Here is a 27,829-nt window from a genome sequence, read left to right as displayed (position 1 = left end):
CAATTTCATCTGATCTAATTTCAAGCCTCTGAGGGCTTTTGACCTTTTGTGTCACAGCAACCTAGTTCCCAGCACAAAGAGAAGCTTAACGGCAGAATTTTAAACAAAAAAGTCAATATGATGATTTGCCATCATGAGACTTGGATTTGCAGCTGCAATCTTTGTCCAATCTACTTCTGGACATGCTGTGTGCCTCACGAACAACCTCCAGGCAAATATCAACCCTTGATACAAAACAACCATTATGTTAACCGCCATTACCACCAAAACACATCTGAATAATCCTTCTCTTCTCTTTTCCTTCCCCATAGCAACCAATGAAGTCAAGTACACTTAAGCAGATTCAACCATGAATTGACCCAAAGTTCAGTAAGGGGGAAATAATGGTCGACTGTTTGTTTAAAGGAATTATCAATTCACTTCCTTTTTTTTTTTTAAACATCCAAAACCTTTCAGTATTTCTTTCAGTGTCCACACTATCTGCTGTGACACTAAGGGACGTAGAAGGGTTCAAGATCCAGCTGTAGCCTTTGACTTCTAAAAGGTAAACAATGCTTTCGAAAGAGGCTGGTGGCTGCAGTCAGCTGAGTCGATTCATTCCAGCTTGGTCTATATTGGTCTGTCTTAAAATACAACCAGCCATCTGAGCGCTAGTAACATGTAATCTGGAGCCACCACTAGTCCCATAACACTGCATTCAAAACAAACAGAGAAAGAGAGAGAGGAGAGGAGAGGGAGACTATGAGAGAGGCGCCATGTGTTGACACACAGCTGTTGACATTGTTGTTGTAGCTGAATTTGGGACTGAGGGAGATGAAGAGTGAAATGAAGATGATGGGAGAAAGAGAGAGAGAGGCAACACGTGTGCACCTCCAGCTGTTCACACACTTGTTATTGTTATTGTTGTTGAATAAGAGTAAACCAGCGCTGTGAGGCCAACTGTCCTGATGTCCGGGCTGGAAACCCCTCTGAGACCAACAGGGAGCCACCTGTTACTGCTGCCTGAGAGCTGGTTGGCTCACACATTCAAAATCACAGCAAGCGCTAATAATGTACATAACATTGCATGACCGCAAGTGTAACACACACAGTGTGATGTAGCGGTATATCATGGGCCTGGGTATCTTATGAAGTCTATAGGGACAGCAACAGTTATCACTGGTGATCGACAAACAGGAAAAGAACAGTGTACATTTAATGCAGAAACCTTTATTTGATTGGCTACTTAAGGGCACAAGTCTTATTTCTGGGCAGCTGATTCATGTAAGTCCAATTTTCAAGTTTTTTTGTTCCGGTCTCCATAAATCCTGATTTTTTTATATAAAATAAAAATATTAATACATTTGACAGAGGCGTGATATACACAGATATGCTTGCAATACAAATGAATGACATCTTTGATAGATCACTGTGGCCATTGCTATGGTGTTGTCAGGTGCTGGTCAGAAAGCTCTCTCACTGACCGCCTTTACCAACTCAACATGAGGAATTGAACCATAAGGACGGACTAGAGTCAGCTGTGCCAGACAGACATGGTGACAAATAAACAGTGATGGTTTGCTACTCAAAAGTGTGGTGCAACCCACTGTCTGCCTGGCCCTCGTAATGTACTTTCTAATGTAATCACGCTTAACTGCACTTGTGGACCACGATCACATACATAGACATTTTGACAGAATATCAAGTGGTAACTTGCATCAGCAGCACCATCCCAGACATCTGCCAAAAGATGCTGCGTGCCAAGAAAACAACACTGGGCACGTGCAGAATGAGGATCACATTTAAAGCTTAAAAAGAAATGGGCCAAACCAAGGCAGCCATCACACACACTTCAAGGCTTACTTTACTCTACTTGTGAGGGATATTCATTCATGACATTAATTGCCAATGCAATGTCTTGCTTTGTTCGTTACCTAACTTCAACCTCACCATAAATCTGCTGTGTCCCTGCTGAATCTAAAACCTTCAAAGTGCATTAGTCCCTTTAAAGTGTTTCAAAGTACACATGCATACAGACACATACACACAGATGCCTCTGTTAACAGTGAGGAGCACTTCAGTCAGCGACTAGCCTTGAGTAAATAGTGCAGAGTAAATATTCCTAATACTGCGTACGCTGAACTGAATGCCGGGGGAGTTGTTGTGAAATCTTAACACATGGTGATGCAACTGTTCAAAGGACACAATCCAAACCGCAAGATAGGACAATAGCTATTACTGAGCTTGACTTTGTGTATGGGTAAATGATCAGAGTGTGTTTAAACTATTACTAACAGAGTTGCATTCATGACAAAGATGTAAAAGAATTTGAGGTTAAAAAAAACTGATCTGAAACGCATTAAATAATGCAAAACAACGATGACATTAATGTGTCTATCTGTGAAGTCTGGCTACAGTATGTCATTTATGGTTTTGTGTTGCTGTAGCGTGTGCTCTCTGTACTGCTCCCTGTTTTTAATCCCGTTCTGATCTCAGCAGAGGTTGTAGCCAACTTCAAAACTACTACAACCACAATATCCGATAACTCCACAATGCCGTGAGTGCCTAAGCATCTATGTGTGGTCCCAAATGGGTTCAATCCTCTAACTGTACCTCCTACAGCATCTTATGTAGTAGAGCAAGAGTCCAGACCTCCAGGTAAAGAACATTAAACCACAACATGATGCTTGTTGGCTGAAATATGCCCTGGGCTCACAGGATTGTTTACCTCAGCAAAACCTGACCGAACATCAGAGCGGCTGGAATGGAGGGCCTTTGGAAAGCTGCAGCAGTACGGCTGAACAGCGGTGTGGTAGCTGCTAGATATATTACTGTGATACTGTGATTCTGTGGCTAGAGTCACAACATCAACGCAAGCACAGGTTATGTAAATTACTGTAACTCTTTAGAAATCAATGTATTGGGGAATAATAACTGACAAAAAGAAAAAACGGGAAGTTGTAGTTTCGTCTCCTTTTGGTTATATTTCTTGATTAAATTGTTTTGTGGTGGGGTCGAGCCTATTGCAGCATACATTGAGACACAGGTGGGTTACACCTTCGATGGGTCCGCCGTCTGACTTCCTTTTAAAATTGTACAAAGTCCAATTGACCCAAGATCTTACAAGCATGATAAGGGTTCGGGCCTGACGACTTTACACGCCAATATTGATTCAGTCACAGAAAAACCTACTGGCAACAGGAAGTCCGCCTTAATTGTCGATAGCCGATAGCTGAACGGTTTGAGGATTGCCTTGAGGCCAATGTCAGGCCAAATCAGTCTACAAATGCAAACCAAAACGCTACAGATGAAGGCCACACATTTAGAGTAAACTGTTTACCAAAGAAATCTGGATCCATCGACCTTTCAGGACTCTATGCTCTTTGCAATGTAAAGAACAAGTGAAAAAGCACCTTTCGTTGCTTTGGCTGATAGCATTATACTGTCTTCTACACCAATCATTTGAGAAAGTTGAAGTCTGTCAATTGTTGTTTTCCTCTGGACAATTTCCCCTCCAGTAAGCACCGCATGCATAACTCCCATTTTAAAACTTAGTCAACACTTACGGGGCTCTGTAAGATCTGTGTGACACGTTTCTTTTGCTCCAGAACATTGAAGTCCTGCCGCAGGTCAGGTGACATGTTCTTGGCCCTGATGTACTCCGGATCGTTGACGTCGACCCGGTCAAAGTAGCGCTCCTTAGTCCCTCCATTGGGCGGGGGTGGGGTGGTCACCACCCCCTGATGGTTTTCCACACTCATGCCTGCGTCACCTTACTCTCTCTCTCTGTGCCCGCCGCTCTGACGCTCACCTGAGAAGAGAGAGGTGCAAAAGTCAGACCACAAAACATGTCATTTGAAAAGACAAGTGGAAGTTTATATTAACCATAACAAAAACATTGTTTCAGTTTTTCATAGCACATAAAGAGGTTGAGGGAACAGAACAGGATGTACCGGCATTCAAACTTAAGCCTTATGACAATGTGGTATGAAACGTTATTAATGTCATGGATATTGTCAATAAAAGTTCATAATGTGTATTTTTACAATTAAAATCATATGCTGCCTTTTTTTCTCAAATATAAAACTAACGCACTAACAAAGCCTTCATTAATGGATAGCGAAAAGGCAATATATTACTTTTAAACTGAATAGAAAACCTCTAGCTCATGCAAATTAAAGTTACTGAAAAACAACATATCACAAGCAGATGACAGGGGGGGCTGCTCCTTAAAGCCAATAACGTCCTGACAGAAGAGTTTTGTTCCATACACATGCCGTGTTCAAACTGCACATTGTCATAAGTGAGGTCACTCTGACACACCGCCCAACAAAGTGCATGAGGAGGACAGGAGCAGATTTGTTTGAACATGTGGGTCCTAACTGGTGAGGTGGTTTACTCCCAACGTTCAATCACAGGCCAGCTGGCAGGAAAACAAGCATTTTGCAGGATACAGGAAGTAAAGCATCAAGAGTGACTCGTGTGCTTTGTTGTAATGCCAAGGGAAATTGCCAATAAAGGTGAAAGGAAATACATGTTTGTTACGTATTTTAAATATTTTACTTTGTGAACCAAATACATATTGCAGAGGAAATCCTAAAAAAAACAAAGATTGAATTGATTATTGTACAGTTGTTTTTGACCAAACCCCCATCTGTTCTACACACATGCCTTTAGAACTTGACCAAAGAACAACTGGACTAAAAAGGGTTCATTTGTTGGTTCAACAGTGTCCTGGTTTTCTTTACCATTTTCACAAGCACTTTCTCAAATGCATTACCTCCTGGGTTACATACAGAGAGAGAGGGATAAAGGCCATATCGAACTGCATTTTCCAGACTCTCTCGCAACACGGCAAAGATAAGCTGGTGGTGTATTAAGGAGAGGCAGGGCTTAGGGGAGCTCTAACAGATGGTGTCTTGGCTTGAAGAGCAGAGGAATGAGAGAGAGAGAGCAAGAAAGGGTTTAAGAAAGGAATCCCAATGCTTTTTGCTTTCAAAAGCCAAGTGGTCAACAGCAGGGGATCAACACGTGGGGGTTACTCTGCCAGTAGTGACTCCTTTTCCCCTTTATAGCCTTTTTTCTTTGCTCCATGTGATGGGGAAACAGGGGGAGGGAGGGAGAGGTGATTTGGTTAGCGTGCCGCTAAGCTACTCACTCAGGTCAAATGCCACTTATAAAGATGGCTGAGATTAGTGTAGTGACACACAGCTCAGGGCATACAAGAGTCATACTCTTAGAAAATGTTTTTAGATTTTTTTTCCTCTTATGATCACACGTTTTCACTTTCCGTAATGGGTGAAAAACACTTTTGTACTCATTTGAATATGCAAGAAAGCTAGCAACAACAATCACAACTTCCTTTCCGTAGATTATGAGTATACATTCATCAATGCTGCTTCCTGTGTTACTGGATTCTGAGATGTCAAGAGTCCAATGCCTTGCTCAAGGGCAATTCAGAAGTAGCTCACTGTGGTTGCCAATTGCTTTTCCCAACATTATGCTCCATTCGTCATTTAAACTGGTATTGTTCTCAAAACCGGTCTATGGAGATAGTCTTGGTTTTCCCCCAAAGACAGGACAGTAGATGTGACAAATCACAGACACAACATTTGAGGAAAATGTGACTTTTAGTGCACAGGAAGCCTCTCGCTCAGTACCTGATCCCACTACCAAAGCTGTGATTTATATGGAAGCAAATAAAAGCCGCCCAAAAATCCTCTTTAATAAAAGGCAGCTGGGGAGTGAAGAGTTATGTAACCTGTTATTGAATTCATCCTCCGGTGCACGGAACAGGCTAGGACAAAACCGCAACATGATGTGTTGGAGATGGGAATAGTCACAATGGATCATTATTTTCAGTTGTGCAATGTGTGCAACATCGTCAATTTGCCATCAGGGCTGCAGCTAAAGATTATTTTCCTTATTGATTCATGTGGCAATTTTTTGATGTACAAAATAGTGAAAAATGTCCATCCAGTTTCTCAAAGTCAAAGGTTGGTGTCTTGTTTTGTCAGTACAAGATCCCAATATATTTAGAAAACCTAAAACATATAAAAACAGAACAGGATGAACTATTAATATTTGAGAGGCTAAACACAGCCTTTTCGCCATTTTGCATGAAAAGTAAATGAACTTTGAAAATAGTTTTACAATTTCCGAAGTAATCAATTAGTCGACACAATCGTTATACCTCCGCTCGTCACTCAGCACTTTTTTTTCTACTCACTGCTTCAGCTCTGATTCCTTTACTTGTAGTGCTTTTTTTCTTGTACAGTACGTCTTCAAAGATGCTCCAGTGCCCCAAAGTAGGGGCAATACAACCAGCTACACCTTGTGATTGACAGTAGAAGCTCATGTCTGAAATTTGCTGAATGATTGGATTTCTGTCCGGCTGAACAGCTGTCGCCTCACTAAAATAAAGTTACACCCCCCAAAAAAGTTCTGTAAGAAGAAGAAGAAGATTCAACTTATTGTCATTACGTGGTACAGGTACTATGTAACGAAACGGTTTCTCTGCATTTGACCCATCCTAGTGTTAGTGTTATGTACGGCGCCCCGGGAGCAGTGTGGGGAACGGTGCCTTGCTCAGGGACACCTCAGTAGCACTTGGTCTTTCCGGGACTTGAACTGGTGACCTTCCAGTTGCCAAGCCAAGTCCCTATGGACTTCGCCACCACCGCCCGTAAACAGTGCCTTTCCCCTCCCTTTAGTCACACACATGCACCAGTACACTATCCCTGCTCGGTCACAAGACACACAACTCCAGCAGTCCCCAGCAGGAGCGTCCAGCCTCCCCCCCCCCCCCCCCCTCCATCGCTCTGGATCAATAGATCACTGTCCCCGTCCTGAAACCTCTCTGTCTGGTCACGTCCAGAGAGATCAACGGTCTGGAGGGTGAGGGGGGAGTGGCGTTGTTGGTTTTGGGCACAATTAATCTGAGTAAGGATAACATCTAAGCCTCGCTTTATTGCACCAATTATTTCATTCAAATGTCATGCTCCACCACAGATGCTCTGTGGTGTTTCTATCAAACACTTCTTGAGCGAGACACAGTGAAGCTTCCCGAACAATTGCAGTAGTTTAGATTGAGTTCAGTGACCGACTGGAAACTGGAGACAATTGCCCTTTAGAGATATGGCATTTGATGACATCGCTGTATTGTAATTGATTAAGGCTACATTAATCTGTGGCAGATAGACGAGGCAGGCTGTGTTTACTAAAGGGCGCTAGACTGCGACTGCTGCCCACAGGCAAGGTGAATGTGACCTCTGACCCCTGACCTCCACTGACCCTCCCCTTCCTCTCACAGCTCTGAAGACCAAACCTGTCTTCATCAGTGGGCTAGTTGTCCATGAAAATGTCTCCTGTATAAACAATAACTTTAAGAGTGCTATAAAACTAAGTATTGCTTTTAAAATCACCATGATACAAATGCTTTTGGTTACCAAAAGTCACACAATGAATGGTGTAGAAACATTTACTTCATTTAATAACAGCTTACTTGATGAAAGACAGGGAGATTTATCAAACACTCACACATGTTGTTCTTTTAAATAAACTGAAAAGTAGCTTAATAAATCAATTGTAAGACGTGTATATGTAACTATATTCTAATAGGGCTGCAAGTTATCCACCATTCTACTTATTCTTTTTACAAATAAGTTCATATTTTGGTTTAAAAACTGCCAGAAAATAACAAAAAGCTGTTGAAGTTACTTAAACCTGAGCTAATGTATTAAGATTCTTTGCTTTGTGTCCAAAACATATTCAAATAAATGTCACATAAGACGAAGAAAAAAAGGAAAAAAAATCCTCTCATTTAAGAAGCTAAAGAAATCAAGTTGTTGCATAAAAACTTAAAAATAATAAAAAATATATATATATGATAAAACATCTGAAAAGTCACCCACTTGCTGCAGCTCATGCATTAACATTTGAGTGACTTAAAAAGGAATATGTAAAACCTCAGTCATGTGATCTAAAAAGAAGAAAGATGCATTGATATAAACATGTCCTTCCTTCATCTTTACCATTAGAGCTGTGAGTGTGCTCACCCATAATGCCTTGTGGTTCCCTGACATTTAGAGCTGGAGCAGTGCCAGCACCTCAGTCAACACACAACTCTCCGTCCTTATCTGATAACAGCCAGCTTATCTGTAAGCCTTCGTCCAAACCATGGATCTGCTGCTCCACCTCTCCGTCTCTATAGTGTGTTATATCTCTGTCCATTACTATTGACCTTTTATTTTCTTCCCTTAAAAACAGGACCAAATTAATAGCAATAAACTTACTACACAAATAAGTCACAATAATGCCGATTAATATAACAAGCAGTCAGCACATACACACTGGATAAGTTGTCCACCAGCCACATCACACACTAATCCACACACACCTCATATCTTTATCTGGCCTGGGAGAAGCTTCAAAGCGTGGCTGCTTGAGTCTCAATGAGCGGCCTCCACTACAAATAGACAAACAGCCTTTTGGGCTATGTTACCAGCCCAAAGGCAACAATACCAGGAAGGAATCTGTTCGTTGGCTAAATATATCCACACACACACGCTTCAAATGGCACAGTGAGTACATGCAATACACACACACACACACACACACACACACACACACACACACACACACACACACACACACACACACACACACACACACACACACACACACACACACACACACACACACACACACACACACACACACACACACACACACACACACACACACACACACACACACACACACACACACACACACACACACACACACACACACACACACACACACACACACACACACACACACACACACACACACACACACACACACACACACACACGAGGAGGTGTGTCTAAACATGCCTTCCTAACTCGCCAGCAGTCTAAGTGTTTGTCAGTAAATGCAATGCATGGAGCCGCTGGTTGCAGTTTGGCGTGAGAAAGCAACACGCCAACATTAGTGACCATATTACAACAGACAAACAACCACACTGAGTCTTTGTTTGGGCATGCCCTCTGAATGATCAACATTATCAAGAGAACTATGTAGAAGGCTGATACTTACTACTGCCGTGACTCTAGAATAGAAGAGTGCCTTTCTTCACACACCACCTCTCCTATTCGGCACTTTAGAGATAAAAGCCACAGCTAATCTTCTCTGGTGCTCACACTAAAGGCACTGTGGCTGCCAACATGTTCATAGTGCAGGTGTGTGTGTGTGTGTGTGTGTGTGTGTGTGTGTGTGTGTGTGTGTGTGTGTGTGTGTGTGTGTGTGTGTGTGTGTGTGTGTGTGTGTGTGTGTGTGCGTGTGTGCGTGCGTGCGTGTGCCCAAGCAGCCTTACTAACAAGGAATTCCGCTAAAACTACAAATCAGTTGTAGGGGTTGGAGAGGGAGTCATGCTTTGGCAGCTTGTGGGAAAAGAAGAATACCTGTATTCCTTACTCTGGAGGTGTGTGATAAAGTCTTCAAAATACTCTAGTAAAAATAAGAACATATTGTAGCTATTCCAAAAGATACACATGTCTTACAAGGTGTAATGACACAATACACCAGCCCATAAACAAATAAGCCAAGCCCAACCAACCTTGTATTTCCTGCTTTGTCAGTGAATAGGGGAGAACGGGCAGTAGTAGGAGGCGGCTGGGGCAAAACACATGTCTCTGTTTGTCTCTGCTGCTCGCTGTCTGCGCTTAAATTCCAACACTGTGTCCCAGAAAAGCCAGGGAGAGACGAGAGGGATAAAGAGCGGGATGTGAACGCCAGAAAGTAAAAGCCAGACACCGATTAGAAAATCATTCAGTCCTCCTCTCAGATTGTCCACATAGATGATGTTTGCCAGCAGACAGCAGGTTCCCCCAAATTCCTGCGGGCTCTGCTCCTCGGCACTCAGCAGAGAGAGAAGTATCAACAGCTGTGAGTGAGACTGTGAGAGGTATGTGTATCGGTGTGCCCTCTGCAAATGAGGGTGTGTGTTTGTGTGGAAAAGAAGCTGAAGAGACCACGTGACGCGGGCTTAATCCCCCGCCCACTGGCTAGAAGCACACACACACATTGAGGCAAACACACACACATACAGGCTGCTAGACCAATCAGAGCTCAGACTCACACACACACTAATCACACCTCCTCCTCCTCCCTCGCTCTCTCTCTCTCTATGAGTCTAGTCATCTTTTTTTCTTGCCTCTTTCTTTTTCTCTTTGATCCATTCACTTTCTGCTCTCTCTCCCACATTCCACAATCTTCTCCCTCCGACTCTTTCCCTCCCTTTCTGTCCCCCATTCACACCCCCTGCTTACCCCCACCCCTCAGGCGACTGTACTAAAGGTCAGTGTTTATGGGTCCGGCTGGCAGGAGGATAACTACAGCCACCCAACCTGCCACAGCCAACACTGCATGGCCTTTCCAGCCCCTTCAGAATGAATGTTATCTGTGCACTGAAACACACACACATAAAGCCAGAGGGTTTATTTTGTCAAAATTAAAATGTCACAGTTTAACAATGCAAGGTCAGAGGTCAGTGTAAATCACATCACAGCTGTTAGTGATTCAGTGTCTTGCTTAAAGACAAACTCTGTTATAAGCCTGGCATCCATGTTTCTGTTGATGTGTTACATTTGATTGCATTTCACCAAAGCTGGAACTAATAACCAACTTCAATCTGGCTTTTTTTACAGTGCATTCCGAAATGGCGCCTTACAAAAAATAAGTCAGACCACTGAAAACATATTTTGTTCATTGTTCTTGCTGTGTTGTTATTGAGACATGGTACACAAATGAGAATGTTATGATCAAATATCAGCTACAGTTTTCTAATATCTTGTCTGTTGCTCAATCACTTCTCTTTACTCTTTGCTGGTCTGCTGTGTCTGTGTGGTTCCTGTTTACATGCTCCACATCCTATAAGGTCCTATTTCCCGACTAAGTAAGATTTATTCTGACCTGATGTGTTCATGAGCTTTAAAATATTATGAGGAAACAACAAGGACGCTACAGTGAAGATGAGTTTTCTTTGCTCAGAAGAACAAAAATAACTTTGAAATCTTTTTTTCGAGTTGTTTTTCAAATTTGATGGGGCTTTCACACACATTTGACCAGTCAGGAACTCATTTTTCTGTGATACCAACTCCACATGAACGCAGCCCAAATGCCTCAGGTTGCCCCAAAATGTAATTGTTCTTCGTTGGACCCTGCCGTAATCCTGCTGACTGACAGACAACAGAGCCAGAAATCTGAGCGGAGTGAATTCATTACTAGTGACATTCAAAAGAGAGGTTGCACACACACAGGTGAGATGCATAGAACTACTTTCATTTAAATAATATAATAATATCAAAATGTGTTTCGACAAACTGTTGGTTCAACTGAGATTATTCTTTAACTTTTTGTATTGTGTCATTATCTCACTTGGCATGAACGCCTGTCATAAAATCTGAACTTCCCATTAATGCGAGAATACAGTAGTTGATGCCAAAGGTTTTCAGTCGGGAGAGGGGTAATAAAGCAGACTACGTTTATTGCCATCACATGGTAGCTTAGAAGATAAGACGTTTTTGTTAAGCCTCTTTGATAACTGTAACAACACTTTGGAAACAAACGCCAAGCAAAGCGTCAACTGTACAGAAAATCTGAATCTCTAATTGCTTCTGATACCTGTTCAAACGAGCAGTGGAAAAGGAGGTTTTCTATGATGTACTACAAAGTGGGGAGAGTGTTGGGCGGGGGCTTCTCGAGGCAGACCAGCGTGTAAATCAGCATTCAGGGTAAAACAAATGGAACAATCCTGAGGATACAGTACTGGATAATGTTGGTGAAATATTGAGTTCATCTAAATAATCCATTTGTAGGATGACTGTGCATAATATTAAATAATATATTTTGTACGTTTTGATTTATTGTATTGCAATGATTGTTTACGGTTTCAACGTTTTTTGTAAATAGCCTTGTTGGGTAAAATGTAAAATATAAATATTTGAATTCATTATAATGTATAGTAAATGGGTTTCTTAAATGGATTATATTTGTTATTTCAAGTTTGGATGTTTTATACTGTGAAACAAGTCAATTACCTTTACCCTGTCTGTCTGTGCCATCAATGGCATTTGCCAGGAACATAAGACACAACAACACACAATGTTTTGAGCTTATCTTATTTACAGCAGAAGACGGAGATTGTACCTACTGATAATACTGAGTTACAGTAGGAAAGAACACACACACACACACACACACACACACACACACACACACACACACACACACACACACACACACACACACACACACACACACACACACACACACACACACACACACACACACACACACACACACACACACACACACACACACACACACACACACACACACACACACACACACACACACACACACACACACACACACACACACACACACACACACACACACACACACACACACACACACACACATTCCACAGACAGAGGCTAGGTGCTGTCGCCACTGTTAAACAGGCCGATTCTTCATAATTGCATCACGTGTGTGTGCTTACGTAGAGTGTTGGCTCGGGGGGCTGAAGCTGGTTTGGACCAACAAACAAGAGTGATCATCCTGCAGCCGCCACATGACTGACTGTAAATGTGTTTTCCCACATACTGCGTCCTCTATACAAACAACAACAATGTGCTAATGGTAATGACTTGCATACATGGGCTGCTATGGGCTGCTATGGTATGAAATGTCATCATGAGCGATCGTTATGGAAAACAGCCCTATTCGTGTTAAGTAGCTTTGGGGGACTGTTTCTTTCAGCACTTTCTTAAATAAGTGCAATTAGTGCATTAACTTAGTTTAATACATCTGTAATGGCGAGGGCATACTTTCAGTCCAAAAACGTGCTGACAAAGCAGATTTCACTGAGTGCTGGATCAATTTAAGTGAAGGTGGGCTGAGCAGTCCAATATGCTGCATTACTGATTGATTGGAACCAACATCTGCATACTGACTATATTCTTGTTTTAGTACAATATCAGTGACAAGTAGCACACTATTCCATTTCATAGTTGCTTATTTCATGATCGCATTGAGTTAAGCACGACTAAAACGAACATCCGAATGAATAATGCCAATGAATAGTAGATTCCAAATATATTTCTTGTGTGTCTTTTCAATACTTTTTTTTCCATAGAAGGACCATTAATTTCCCTACATTTGTGATTTTGCATTGATGCTGACATTTTTGCATTGGTATATTATGTTCTTCTATATTTGCAAAAACACATTTTAAAGCCTGCCCTGTGTCTGCACACTATCTCAACCGCAGTGCTGTGAGTATGCCAAGTACAAACTGGCAGAGAAAGAAGACTCCTCCTGGATGCTGGTGCTGATTCTGAAATACAAAACCACAAATGTGAAATGACCAAACCTATAAAGGATACAAAGATAGGAATACACACCACTGTCAGAGACGAAACCTGTTTTACAATCTTAACTTTGATTTGCCAATACCATGAGTGCAAAGAGGGCAGAAGCAAAAGGAACACATCAAACTGGCACATTAACAAGACGGTGTCTAAGAAGCTCTGTCCAACCGGTTGATAACAGCAGGCTTGTGTCATAATGACAGCTAATCATGACCTTGTGGAAACCCAAATCACTGTTATTGCTTTAGGTTGAGTCATGTGACACATTATAGACAAGGTCAGACTAAACCCCGCGCTCATAAAGCACTTGATTCTCTGCCGTCTCCTCAAAACTGTTATCAAGTCTTGTGATTCCCGGGTCTGTTGCACACCATCGTTAAGTAATCCCATATTTCTGTTGAAGTCATCCCCACCTTGACCTCTGTGATAAGCATAAAGCAAACACACAAGGGAGGAAGACCTGAGGGACTGCATGCTGGTATCCATTTACTGCCAAAGCCCTGCTATCAGCGTCTGTCAGCTTTTCCCACCAAATGCCAAGTGGTAACAGGAGAGGAGTGATAGGGCACGTTCACTGACGCTAACTGTTCAGGAATGTACAAACACTTTAGCTAATGTTTGGGACCTCTTAGCTTTTTCCAAAGAACCAGAAAAATGGTGGCAAGACCCCATAGTGGGAAATTGACAGATGTGGTAATGCTTGAGAAAATAAGTTAATGGGTGTAAGGAAAGGTGTAAGGACATTTTTTCACAGAGCTTGTTTTGACTACTTTTACTTCAAACATCATTTGCCCACATGACAGAGGTCAAGTTGATTCCCAGAGGACGTTTTAAAGCCGCACAACGGCCAACGTAACCCAAGTAAAAGCTTGTCAGTTCATATGTACGATAATGTTTGTATCAGGAGTCAAACTGCAGGAAAGATTCAGGACTTGAAAGCCTACAGAGCCGGTCGGGATGTTTTCACCCAAGGTCCCAGACATTCAAAATAAAAACAAGCTTTTGTTTGGACGTGTTGCTACGGGTTCTGGTTATGCAATAAAAAAAGATTCAGGAAGTAGTTGAAGCAATATTGTAAATATACCAGTACAACTGATCGGTTTTACATGATTTAAGTGCGTGGCATCTTTTTCTAACCTGGACCACCAGAAGGTTTTTTCACATTTAAAACTGCTGAAAAGGATGGATGACCTTGGTATTCCTCAACCAATCAGGTCAATGGCGGTAGCTTTAGTGCTGTTCTCTCCACCTTAACTACTGTGTCTGTGAGTAGCTTCTCACAGGAAGCTGATTGGTCCAAGCTACTGCAGTTTGATCTGAAAAGCATAACTTGAAGATGAACAAGATGGATTTTCGTGTTATCCCGTTATATTCACAACTATCAAAACAAATAAAATAATAATAATTCAATATTAAGGAGAATCGTGTGGTGCCTCGTAACACCTGAAGTCTTACATGAGTTGGCAGCAGCATACAGCAAACTCCTTTAATAGCAGTCATACTCAAGTGCAACAAGGTCAAGAAAACAACATGTTAAGAGCCTCTTTGTGTTCTTGTCAGCGCACTTTATGATCGTCAGAGGAATCCGTTCTTCAGTAAAATGGCCTTTAGCCTTTCCTGATCATTTTGTACACCTGCAGGGCAGAAGAAAAGGCCAGTATTGCATCACCTGCTGTACACACATCCACACACAGAGTAAAGCTGTCACTTCTCTGTTGATCCGGCTCTTAACAGCCTGTCTAGTTTTACACTTGTATGGTAGTGACCCTAAGTAGCCTCTAATCCATGTTTCAGGGGTAAAGAGGCATTTAGAGAGCGGCTAATGTTTAACGCACTGAGACGCGTTCAGATTCACTTCCTGGTGCGCTCACTGGGAACAATGCTGTCCCTGTCTGAGCAACTGTGTGACTTAGGCCCCGGCCACACGAGGACGGAAACGGTAGTTTGAGTTACTGTTTAGTGTCATATAGACCGTTCGGCCACACGAGGTCGACCGAATACGGCACTAAACGACTGCGGAAACGATAACGGGTCCCAAGGTGGATAGAACGGCATACGCAATGCTCTGGGGGGTCCAACGGCTCCGTGTGTACGCCCTATACGATCATTTTCTGATAATGATGAGGCAATAGCCCCGCCTCTCCCCACCTCTGCTGCTCACCCCCGCGTCAAAGTAAACTGCACACTGAATTCAGATTATTTATCTTTCTCTCGATATGGACCTAAACGCGAGTGAAGTCTAATCTGACAGGACGGAGACACCTCTCAAACTCCCTAAACTAGTTATAAATATGTTTATTTTTACTGTCGGCCGGGTCACTCATTACTGGATCAGCTGCTGCATGAAACAGACACTGACGCTGTCCGAAGAGAGGGAGGAAAAAGAGAGGCTCCATGTATTTTATCATTATATTATATAGAGTCGTTATTCATTTGTTTTAAAGCTCAATAAATAACAAAGAAGACCTTTGACCGGCACTTTTATAATTGTGTCCGGAAGATTTAAACTTTAATACACGTTGACTGGCGAAAAACTCTGCCCGGTTCCCTCTGCCCCCACCGCGAGAATAAACAGAAGGGCAACCATGACAACCATGCTTCTTTGCTGCTTTTGTGGAGGAAGTTACAGCGCCACGTAGAGGCTCCTGCATATGTACTGCAGCTTCTCCAGCGGTTGGAGCTAAACGGAGCGGTCTCGTGTGGACAGACACTATCCGGATAACTATTGCGTGTGGACGGAAGCTTGTTTGCGATTGCGTTTGCGTTAATCCTATGCGTTTAGCCGTTTTCGTCCTCGTGTGGCCGGGGCCACAGGAGAAAGAGCGCACACACACACACACACACACACACACACACACACACACACACACACACACACACACACACACACACACACACACACACACACACACACACACACACACACACACACACACACACACACACACACACACACACACACACACACACACACACACACACACACACACACACACACACACACACACACACACACACACACACACACACCATTACAGGGATGTACTGGAGTGTAACGGGGGAAGTCTTCCTCTGCCTCAAGGTTCAGGTAGAAAGGTAAGAGTCGAGACAGAGAGCGAGCAAGGAAGCAGAGTGTGTTTTATGTGTTGTTACTACTTCATTTCCTCTGCTGATGGAGAGTCAACGAGGCCTGGAAGTGACAATGGGAAGTCACCGCCCAGTCGTCACCTCGGTCAAATGTGCCATTCCAGGTCAAGTTCAACGAAAAGCACTTTAAGGAAAGATCGCCTAGGGAATACAATGTTTGACCGTATGTCAGTATGCTCATTTAGGATCCCAACATGTTTCGCCGCATGGGAATAATAGTAATCACTTTTAACTGGGACTGATTCCATTTTCATTTGTCACATGGTCAGATTGTATTATGAGGCCTGACAATGATATCTTCTCCATCTTTCTTTTCTTTCTGTGTGAAACAGCATTTCACTAAATGGCTTAAGACTAGCTCCCCTTTAACTTCTCATGAAAGCCTCATCAAGTTTTTATTTCCTGCTTAATATGTACAGTGGGTTCGTAAATTATTTACCAAAAAGTTATGCTGGATTGCAATGAAACTAAAACATTAAATGTCTCTTGCAATATGTTAGGAGTTTAAAGTAAGAGTAAAGGGGTTAGGTCTGTTGATCATTCAGGTGCACTGCAACGTCTTTCTCTCTGCTTCATGTCACTTGACCCATTTTAAAACGAGGCCTCAATACTTGTGGACTGCAGTAACTCCCATAGCAATTACAACATATTAGATCACACACGCATGTGATCGCATTGAGTTAAGAAAGACTAAAACGAACATCCGAATGAATAATGCCAATGAATAGTAGATTCCAAGATTCCAAATATATTTCTTGTGTGTCTTTTCAATACTTTTTTTTCCATAGAAGGACCATTCATTTCCCTACATTTGTGATTTTGCATTGATGCTGACATTTTTGCATTGGTATATTATGTTCTTCTATATTTGCAAAAACACATTTTAAAGCTGCCTTTCACTAGGATACTTTACAGTTACACTTGATTCAGGGTTCGCCCTGTCTGCACACTATCTCAACTGCAGTGCTGTGAGTATGCCAAGTGTACACACACACACACACACACACACACACACACACACACACACACACACACACACACACACACACACACACACACACACACACACACACACACACACACACACACACACACACACACACACACACACACACACACACACACACACACACACACACACACACACACACACACACACACACACACACACACACACACACACACACACACACACACACACACACACACACACACACACACACACACACACACACACACACACACACACACACAGTTGGCTAGAGAATGCCTTGCACACCTTGAGTCAACAGAAACAGAGGACAACAGTTTATGACTTCCTCTAGTTGTTATTTTTCATATTTTCAGAAGGTTTTCCTCTGTCTTCTTGATCCATTTACATGTTTATCGAACTAAATGAAGGCAAAAAAGGAAGACATAAAATATGTCTGTAGTCCTGGTTGACCTGCAGTTGTGACCATTTCAAAGAAGCCAAAGGGTCCAAATTGAACACGACAAAATAAAATAGATGTCCTTTTAAGTTTTAGTCGAAATGGTCATACTCACCTTGAACTACAACTGTACATGAGAGTGGGATGGCAAAAACAAGTTCAAAGCAGCCTTTCTGTTTTTGAAGCTAACGGGAACTAAAGTCCAAACTTGGCAGTCAGTTCCTTTTTCCCTCTGTGAAACTGCGACATGAAAGTCAAACACTGCGACTCACGCACACTTTCAGGAGACAAGAAGGTGCTTTGTAGATTCACATCCCACAGGCCAATTCCTCTGAATCAAAGCTGTGAACGCTTTGCCAACAATGACAATTAGGGATGCTCCGATCGCCAATTTTGGGGCCGATCGCCGGAATCAGTATCGGCCGATACCGATCGCCGATCCGATCGAGTGGGCGGGGCCTATGGGGATCTTCCATTTAAAGTGATGTTTAAAACTCAGTTAATGGGGCTCATTCACTGGCGCTTCCACAAACAACAACCAACATAATTATTACATTCAAATGAAGTACATTATTCAAGTTTACATTCACTTTGGATAATAACACGGGAGAAATGAGCGGAAGCGCTCTCTTTTCCTCTCTCCCCCTCTCTCTACTGACAGCCGGTCCCTATCCGTCTCATGCAGCTCACTGATCCAGTAATGAGTAGGGTTGGGTATCGTTTGAATTTCCACGATTCCGATTCCGATTCTACTTTTCGATTCCGGTTCTTAACGGTTCTCGATTCCGATTCTTTGAGGGGCAGGGTAAAAAAATGATACATGCTTCTTCCACCAAAAAAATTACATTTATTCGAGAAACTTGTACACAGGTTAGTTTAAAGTAATATTCACATGAATCAGTCTGTTTATATTCACTGCTATGTAACTTTAACCTGAGAACCACTGAAGCTACAACAGTGCAACAGTCCAACTTTTAAAAACAGTTCTTGTTGAGAAAAACAAGCATATCTGCCTTCTCAGGCATACCGGGAAGAAAGGTTTGAACATTTTGAAGTAAAATGCTTCAATCTGGTGCACACGCAGAATTACTAGAGACTAGATCTAGGGGGTACAACTCTAAACACCCATATGAAGAAGATCGGTTTACATTTTAATAATTAAATAACAAATAGCCTACATGTAACGCATTTTATTTTTGTTGTTCATTCATATCTTATTTTACTATTTTATTTATGCATATGTTTTTATCTCTCCAGTTTAAAACGATGTGTCTGGTTTACTGTCCTATAGTATACATTGGAATGATTTCAAACCTGTTTTATCCCAATAATTATAAAAGAGTGACTTGGAAATATGTGTTTACATAAATTGTGATCAAAACGTTTGAGACCCACTGAGATAACTTAGACTAAAGTGAACTATCTAAACACTCAGAGTCCTTTACCTCACTGAGCTGTAGTTATCAGCCTCTCAGTATGACTGGAGAGGACTCTCCCTCCACATCATTGTAGAAACATCTTCTTCTTATATCCGTCAGAGCAGCTAGCACCAGATGCTAATAACAACAGCGCCCTCCCTTTCTCCCTAGCTCACTCGCACTCTGGCTGTGAGCTGCGGTTGCCAGATAAGCCAACATCCCCCATTTTCATCACTTGCAGCGCCCATCGTACAGGGCAAATGAAACGTGTAGCCGGGGTGAAAAGGGTGTTACATTTACTTAATTATGAATGTTGTTACATCAAGGCCGAAAATTAGGATGAGCACCAACGGTCAAAACATTTTTTTTTTCTCCTAGAGCTGGCAGCGCAGCGCCTCCACAGATCTGGCGCCCTAGACGAACATCTATAACGCCAGTGCGACGGGCCGGCCCTGGTCTCAGGTTACACTGTAGGAAATGTCCCGCCCCGCTGCAGTCATGCAGTGGGCTACGGAGAGCGGCGAGAAACATTTCCTCAGGAATCGAAAAGCGGAACCGAAATTCACATTTCTAAATGATGCCGTTGGAATCGAAATGTTGGAACCGGTTCCGAACCGGAACCGGTTCTCGGTACCCAACCCTAGTAATGAGTGACCCGACAGTGAAGAATAAATATATTTATAACTAGTTTAGCTTGTTCCAGAGGTCGGTAAAATAGCTAAGTGTGTTACCGCTCACCGGTCCGTCACAGCGGGTGGAGCTGCAGGATTTCTGCTTCACACACGTTGCATACCGCTATTTTATTGTCATTTTCGGACACCTTAAAATACTGCCAGACTGGTGAAGCCATTTTGGCTAGCTTGTTTTGCCGCGCACAGAGAAAAGTGTCATGTATTTTACGTCATGCGATCGGCTCTCGCGATTGGCATTTTTAGAGAGCACCGATCGATCGGCAGAGAATGAGTATCGGCCGATATCGATCGGCGGCCGATCGATCGGAGCATTCCTAATGACAACACCCTAATTAGCATCCCGATAGCAATGAATAAATTAAATGCTTTCACAATAAATAAATACAAACATTTCATCTGTGGAAGCCGTGGCGCTGTCAAAAGCACGACCAATCATTTTAGCCGGCCCGGCTAAAATAACTGGATGGCCTACCTGCCTGTCAGCCTTCCATCTGTGCACAAACTTATCTCATGCCTCATACCTCATTGGTCATGTGCGCGCTCGTGTGTGTTGGAGGAGGGGCTCTGTAAGGAAGTCTGAAGGAAGGGGCAGATTTTTTTTCGGTTGTGTACTTTCAAATTCTAGCGCACTCGAGCTGGTTTCTCCATTCTTACCTACCCTACCTTTAACATTGGTCTGTACTGTTTAGTGGGGAGTAATGTAAGAGTTATACAACTTTGTAAACCGTTAAAATGCCCTGTTCATTACCTAGGATGTTTTCAACGGTTTGTAAAGTTTTATGAAGCATTGAGTTCTTGTAAAAAAAGTCTTTAATTTGTAGTTACTCCAAACGTAAGATTAGAGGTAATAATGAGTGAGAATTTAGTTTGTACAGCATACTGCAATACACAGGTCATTCATTACAGTTCAATTTAGGTTAAAAGGGCTGGCTCAGTAAAGTGATTGTTAAGAGTAATTTAGGCCAATTTAAAAAAGGGTTACATAAACAAACTCAACTGAAATGTTAGCTGGCTGCTAATCACTGTCATTATAGCTGGTAATGACAGAGCCATAGACACAGTTCAACAGGACCATGTTGCCTTAACCACAAAAACAATCCATCACCGGGTGTCGCAGATGCTAACTGCTACCGTATGTCCTCACCGTCAGACACTGGCTTTATAGTCAGGCAGAGGCGTCCATACTGCTCCATGGCTAAACATCACAATATACAGGAGGGCTGTGTGCTAAATTAGCTGCAGTGTGAATTACTTTACATATTCTCAAAGCTCTGACAGACATCAATGCCTTACAAAGACTGACCGAAAAACCAGGTGGATTTAAAACAAATTGACTAAAGTTCATTTTAAAAATTGCAACCTGATGGTTTTTTTTATATAACAAAACAAAACTCTTTAAAAAGGTTTTTGTGGTTCCCACTTGGCTGAGCTAGAGATATACTCGAAATAACTTTTGGTGGTCACAGTCAGTAAAAATAATTTAACCAAACACCAATTTGAGACCATATTCAAGATCGCTTAAGAAAAATGTTCTGCCTCTATGGCAACTTTAGTAATTAAGATAAGTATAAATGTATTTGTTGCGGACATCAGAGATACGATGTACAGGTGATTCCGTATACGACTTCAACTGCTGTTTCACTTCGGCTGTACGCACAAAATTTGAGTGCAGAGGAACCTTTAAAAAAACAGTTTTATATTTAGAAAATCCCCTGGACAGGTCCTGTGCTATGCGGCAGTAGCATATACAGCTTTCCTGCAGTAAAGGTCAAGAATATACTTAAGTCCTGCATTTCCAACAATAATGCAGTTATTTATGGCAGTCTCTTGGGCGAAAGCTGCAGAGGGAAGCACTAAGATGGACTGCGTGTCACTATTCATATTAGATAGTAAATGTGTGATTCTGTATCTTAGGCAACAAATTCAAATGCAGGACACACTAATACTAAAAGGTAAGTGGTCTTCGATGCCCAGGAACAGACAGCTGAATACAAACCACTGCAGCATCAATAAGCAAAGTTGTGGCGCCGTAAAGCTTAGAGGATAATTTCCAAAGCAAATAGTACCTGTGCCAATGCCTCCACACCAATCAGGTGAGCACACATTTGCTTAAACTACCATGTGGAATCAGATAGGCAAATTGCATGAAGAAGCTTTAGGGGATTTCTGCACTATGTTGTAGAGTTGATAAATGTTTGTTGTCTGACTTGTTTGAATTACAATCCGTTATTTAGTTCTTCATTCCAATTTGACATGTCGCGCTGCTTTTGAAATACGACCTGTAAAGTTTTGTATGATAGGATCAGTAGTCATGCGTATCCAAATGCAACCAATTTATTTCCCCCAGCATTATTTAGCACAGTTGTGCAAAAGTGGTTTAAGAGTTGATAACATTCAAGGAGCCAAATGCTGCAGCAATGATACATCAACTGAAGCATGCATTGTATTTCTGAATGGACCTTTTCACTGAAAATATGACCTTTTTGTGGAAGACCACAGTCACATGGTGGATCAATAACTAGGCCTTTTAATAACTGAGTTTATGCGTCTACGGTTTGGGGGGAAATATATTTTCCAGAAATCTTTGTGAAATGAAGCAGAACTTTTCCCCTCAGAGAAAGCTGCATTCTGTTCCACACGGAAAAGGTTTCCTACCACTGACTTGACTCTCTGCTTTAATAAATACACATCAACAGCTGGGCTGCGTTCCACATTCTCACACTATCAGAGATTAACAGCTGAGGAACGTCAAGTGATTTACCCCAGGTGATAAGGTGGGAGTAGGACTGGTTTTGTAACAATTTGAAGTGCTGAAATACAGCACACTACTTGATGAAGAGAATTCAAGTCGAGGGTTCATTGTCAGTTCATGAACTTGCTTTCCCCTTTTTCTAAACATCTGACTAAAACCTTTGTTGCTGAATCTAATTCCATGCTTACACACGATATGAATTCAAATGTTGAAGAAAACATGAATAGTATTAGTCAAAAGGAGTTGGACTATTGTTGCTAATGACTCATCTGTGGTCAAGCAACGAGGCACAACACTGAGGGGGCGTCGGCCAGATAGCTGTGTGTGTATTACGCAACGTGAGGAAGCAGACGGATTCGATATGTGGGGGGCTGTGTCTGGATGAGGTCATTATGCATGAAGCAGAACTGCAGCCCCAACACACACATTTCCATAGCAACTCCAAACAAAACAGTCCGTGGTTGGGTGACCCCACCCCGGCAAAAAAGGGGGAGAAACCAAGAAAGCAAGAAATAAACAGACATAAAAGTAAGCCGAGTAAGATCGGAGATGAGGGGACATCACATGGGCTTTCTACAACTCCATATGCTTCAGTTTATGCTTCCTCTATGTCTTATTCATAGCAGTGACATTTAAAAAATATCACAGGAGTAACTCAGAAACTCATCAAATATGCAAGCTTTTACTACTGCCCATAAAGCTCCTAAACTGTGCCGAGACTTTAGCCTAAACTTGCAGTTGTATTCCTAACACCATCTTTAATTTAGGTAACTTCACTTCTAAAAAACCTTCTTGTTGATCACTTACTTCATTTCACAAGAAGACAGATTGTGAAATAACATCATCCCATGGGCATCTAGCCCCCCCTACAAAAGGCCTTTTCATTCACCTTAGAGATCCAGAGACAGTGAGGGGGACAAACAACAATAGCCATGCAGCTCAGATTCAAAGTGAAGGCCGGTTATTGAGGCTTAGTAGCTTCCAAGGTCAATCGAGGCTGAAAAACGCCCACATCCGCTACATTTAAAGGACACTGGCATTGAACTGTTATGTTGGTTGAAAAGACCTTTGACCATCTGGACTTTTGGCATTTTCCTCTTTGTTTCGCACACCAAAGATAAAAGCCATAGCTCTGCTGTAAGGTTATGGGTTAGATTCCACTAGTGCAGTAGGTTACTAATGGCGCATTTCCACTACAGCGCGGTTTAAGCGTGCCATGCCCGGCCCGTTTTTGGTTGCGTTTCCACTAGGCGTAGTTCCGGCTAGCGGGTACTTTTTCACAGTTTTCTGGCTCTCCAAAATCGAGGTTCTTTCTGGGCCAACAACCGGGCTGAGTATGCTAAACTAGTGAGAGAATCGCTGGCAACTACAACAAAATGAACACATTTTACCGTGATTTAATTGTTTCAAAAATGATGCCGAAGTAACAACATACTGATACCGGTTAGTAAAAACCATGAATTAATGCTTTGACAAGTCTGCAGACAGACGGCAGGCAAAAAAGCTTTTAAAATGTGTGTTTTCTGAATGGATATCGGCTAAGCTAACGTTGTATATGCTCCGACCGTCCACACTCTCAACAACGGCCTATACAGACATACATAAACCAGCGACTGTATTCGCCATGACACAGGCAGTCTGTGGTTTGTACTTGTTTAACTTTTGTCTAGTTTCTGAACAGATATGAGGAGCTGTGAGCTCTGAGGGCTAACAGCTAACTGATGTTGGTTTTGTGTTTCACATTGAATATGACGTCACGGCTCCGCCTACACTACGTTACTATAGTTACTAACCCAGTTCCTAAACTGTAATGGAAACGCAGCATAAAGTGAGCCTGGCCTACCAAGGCCTAACTATACCGTACTAAGCCGTGCGAGGCCCTGCAGTGTGGAAAATGACAGTACTGCTACTATGGGTATTTTACCACATGACCGTTTATGAATAAAGCAGAAATTAGTTGGACACTGGAAATCCAATGAAATCACTTTGCATTTCAGTAGTGTCCAACTGCCAATATTTTACTTTAAATAAACGTCTAGTTTCTGTCCTACAAATGTGAACAGTTTAATGTAGGAGTGTAAAATGCAGCCAAAAAAAACATTCTCTATTAAAAACATAATTAAGTAATAAAGTTATTTGTCGAACACGATAAAAATAAAACTGACATTTCGCTGATTTATCGATACATTTGGGGCGGTGTATCCATCGAGAGGCACATAGGATGAAAGTTACAGTAAGGAAAAACATTTACATATTTTTAAAAGCACTGACAGTAGCTTTTAAGTCCCAAAAGCTGCTCTCTGGGCAACACTTTCTGCACCTTTCTGGACTAATGGGTGGTCTCCGCAGACTGGAATTCAGCCAGGCGGCTTTGATGAGTTCTTGTTTGGTTTTAAACTAAATCTCAGCATGCCTCTACCACAACAGGAAGGGAAACAAGAAGAGTTCTCCTCTGTGAGTCATTGTCCCTGTGCCGTGCTGTGACCCCTTCTATCGCATCTGACCGCTCAATGGCACTCTGTCAGAACGAGGGAAAAAGAGCCTCCAATGTGCGTCTGTGTGTGAGCAAGCCCCTCCGTGTTTCCGGGACTGTCAGGCTGGAGCCCAGGGGGTTGCGACACAAATCCATACAGAGCATCCATCATTGGGAGGGAAGTGGCAGCGACTGATGCTGATGACATTCAGGGGGTCAGGCATCTTGTATAGGCCCTCGGGGTCCTTCCTGGTATCGTCAACAATTCACAGGCACGGCAAGTCCAGCAAATATAGCCTAAGGTGAAAGGAATTTGGCTCAGAGAAGTCTGTTTAGCTGGTACTAGTAGTAACTGTCTGATGTACAAGCGAGTGTCTACACAGGTTTTCGGCATCACTGCAGCAGTTTCTTCAGTAGAGTTTGAAGTCATGACGCATGAGTTTTTGTAACTTTATTATCCAAAAATGACGCCGGAAACAATAAAACTAGATAGATTTGTTTTTATGAGACGATATTGAACCAGATTTCATTTCCCATCCCTGGTAGTGTTTCAAGGAGTGTTTTGTAGATTAGATCGGCTTCTAGTTTTGCTGCTTCCCACACTAATGTAGGAAAGCATAGCATCCTAGTGCTGGTTAAAGCCATGGGATAACAAAAGTTATTATAGCAGAGATGCTTTTGGGATGCCCGGTACTTAACATGGGGTCAGTGCTCTCTATTAAGAGGTCCTTGAGTAATTTAGGCCCCATTTCCCTCCATTTGTGGTCTGTGTAGCTAATTCTATTCATCCCTGTCTCCCTATCGGTTAGTTTGTGGTTGTCCAAATGTGTATCCTGAAGTCATTCAGTGCCTCTCTCTCCTTCTGTGCCAGTCAACCATGCAATTGTGGTGTGTGTGTGTGTGTGTGTGTGTGTGTGTGTGTGTGTGTGTGTGTGTGTGTGTGTGTGTGTGTGTGTGTGTGTGTGTGTGTGTGTGTGTGTGTGTGTGTGTGTGTGTGTGTGTGTGTGTGTGTGTGTGTGTGTGTGTGTGTGTGTGTGTGTGTGTGTGTGTGTGTGTGTGTGTGTGTGTGTGTGTGTGTGTGTGTGTGTGTGTGTGTGTGTGTGTGTGTGTGTGTGTGTGTGTGTGTGTGTGTGTGTGTGTGTAGGAAGGAGAAGCTTCCTGTCAGGATGTGAGGTCCAGCAAGGGGACAGCAGCCCTTATCCAGAAGTCACAACTTTCTGAAAAGTTGAAATCAAGTGTGAGTGTGTGTGTGTGTGTGTGTGTGTGTGTGTGTGTGTGTGTGTGTGTGTGTGTGTGTGTGTGTGTGTGTGTGTGTGTGTGTGTGTGTGTGTGTGTGTGTGTGTGTGTGTGTGTGTGTGTGTGTGTGTGTGTGTGTGTGTGTGTTCATGTGAAATTGGCCTCAACCTGATTGCTCTGACTGCTGAGCGAGTACACTTCCACCTTTCATCATAGTGTGTCTTTCTACTACAGATAATGTATAGAAATCATTTGCATCTGCACAAGGGCAGTAGAAGGAAAAAATAACAATTTACAACCAGACAGAGACTCTAATGTTGTTCAATAAATACCATGAAATTACAGTTTACAAACAAACGGGGTCATAGGTCATATGTCTGTCAGTTGAATTGGAAAATCACATGATCGGGCAATTCGTTTTTTAGCTGTTCTTTATAGCAACACATAGGAAGTGGCAGAAAGACAAATGGCCACAGTCAACAAGTCAGATTTTTCAACTCCGAGCATGTTAGAGGAATCAGATGCAGGAATCGAATAGGGGTTTTCCCCCCTTCAGTTTTGAGTAAACCATGCTTTAACATATATAGTATAGTCTAATGTCAAGGCTCCAAACACATGTCCACACAAAAGCAGAAATAACCTCACCTTCACAACTGTACGAGTGTTTCTTTGTATGTTTGTACAAGTGGGTCCAGCTGTTTCCTCACCCACCCTTCACATTCCCACTTACACACCAGTGTACACACAAGCTACCATGCTTCCCAGTCAGGAAGAGCTTAAAGGATATCCAAAGAGAAGCAGCGGATCGTTGGGGTAACTTATTGTTCCTGACGACCTGTGTGCTTTATGACACACAGTCGCTGTCATGGAGACTGGGAGCTTGTGATGCAATCAGGAAGGAAAAGCATATAGGAAGTGACCACAGCCGAGTGATACAATTAATTTTGACTAAGAGGTGCAAGATGTCGTGGTATTCAATAAAAATAAATGCTATGAAAAGGTTAAAGATTGGTTTGTTTTGGGGGATTTTTTGCTTGATTTGAAGAAATATCAGTTTATTTAACTGAATTGAACTGAACCCCCTTTAAAAAGGCAGAACAAAAGCAAAGAAAAGATTACACAACTGCAGTGGGATCATAAAGCATCAGGGATTATCTTTTCAACTTTTAAATTCAATTATCTGATTATTTTCCCGTTGGGATAAAGATCACTCAGAAGTTAAATCAAGAAAAAAAAACTCCTGAAGGCTAATGGTTACTAGGAACTACAGCACGTCACTGTGCA

The 27,829-nt window shown here is 42.3% G+C and overlaps 1 protein-coding gene across 6 annotated transcripts in view; it reads right to left on the bottom strand.

Moving 5' to 3' along the window:
• The window catches only part of add3a (adducin 3 (gamma) a), a 133,046-nt gene that overhangs the window by 41,718 nt on the left and 63,499 nt on the right, over positions 1-27,829 (bottom strand). For 5 of the 6 annotated variants that reach the window (XM_034110759.2, XM_034110690.2, XM_034110544.1 and 2 more), the window contains one exon: positions 3,546-3,790. In XM_034110759.2, coding sequence (XP_033966650.1) covers positions 3,546-3,740 — 195 coding nt within the window. In that variant the 5' untranslated portion in view covers positions 3,741-3,790. Of the gene's footprint in view, positions 1-3,545; positions 3,791-9,580; positions 9,967-27,829 lie in introns of those variants that run through there. The other variant, XM_034110614.1, reaches the window with a different exon arrangement.

The sequence above is a fragment of the Pseudochaenichthys georgianus genome, chromosome 1 (assembly GCF_902827115.2).
Source record: "Pseudochaenichthys georgianus chromosome 1, fPseGeo1.2, whole genome shotgun sequence".
Lineage (NCBI taxonomy): Eukaryota > Metazoa > Chordata > Actinopteri > Perciformes > Channichthyidae > Pseudochaenichthys > Pseudochaenichthys georgianus.
The sequence above is the reverse complement of the archived record's forward strand: the minus strand, read 5'-3'. Positions and strand labels throughout refer to the sequence as shown.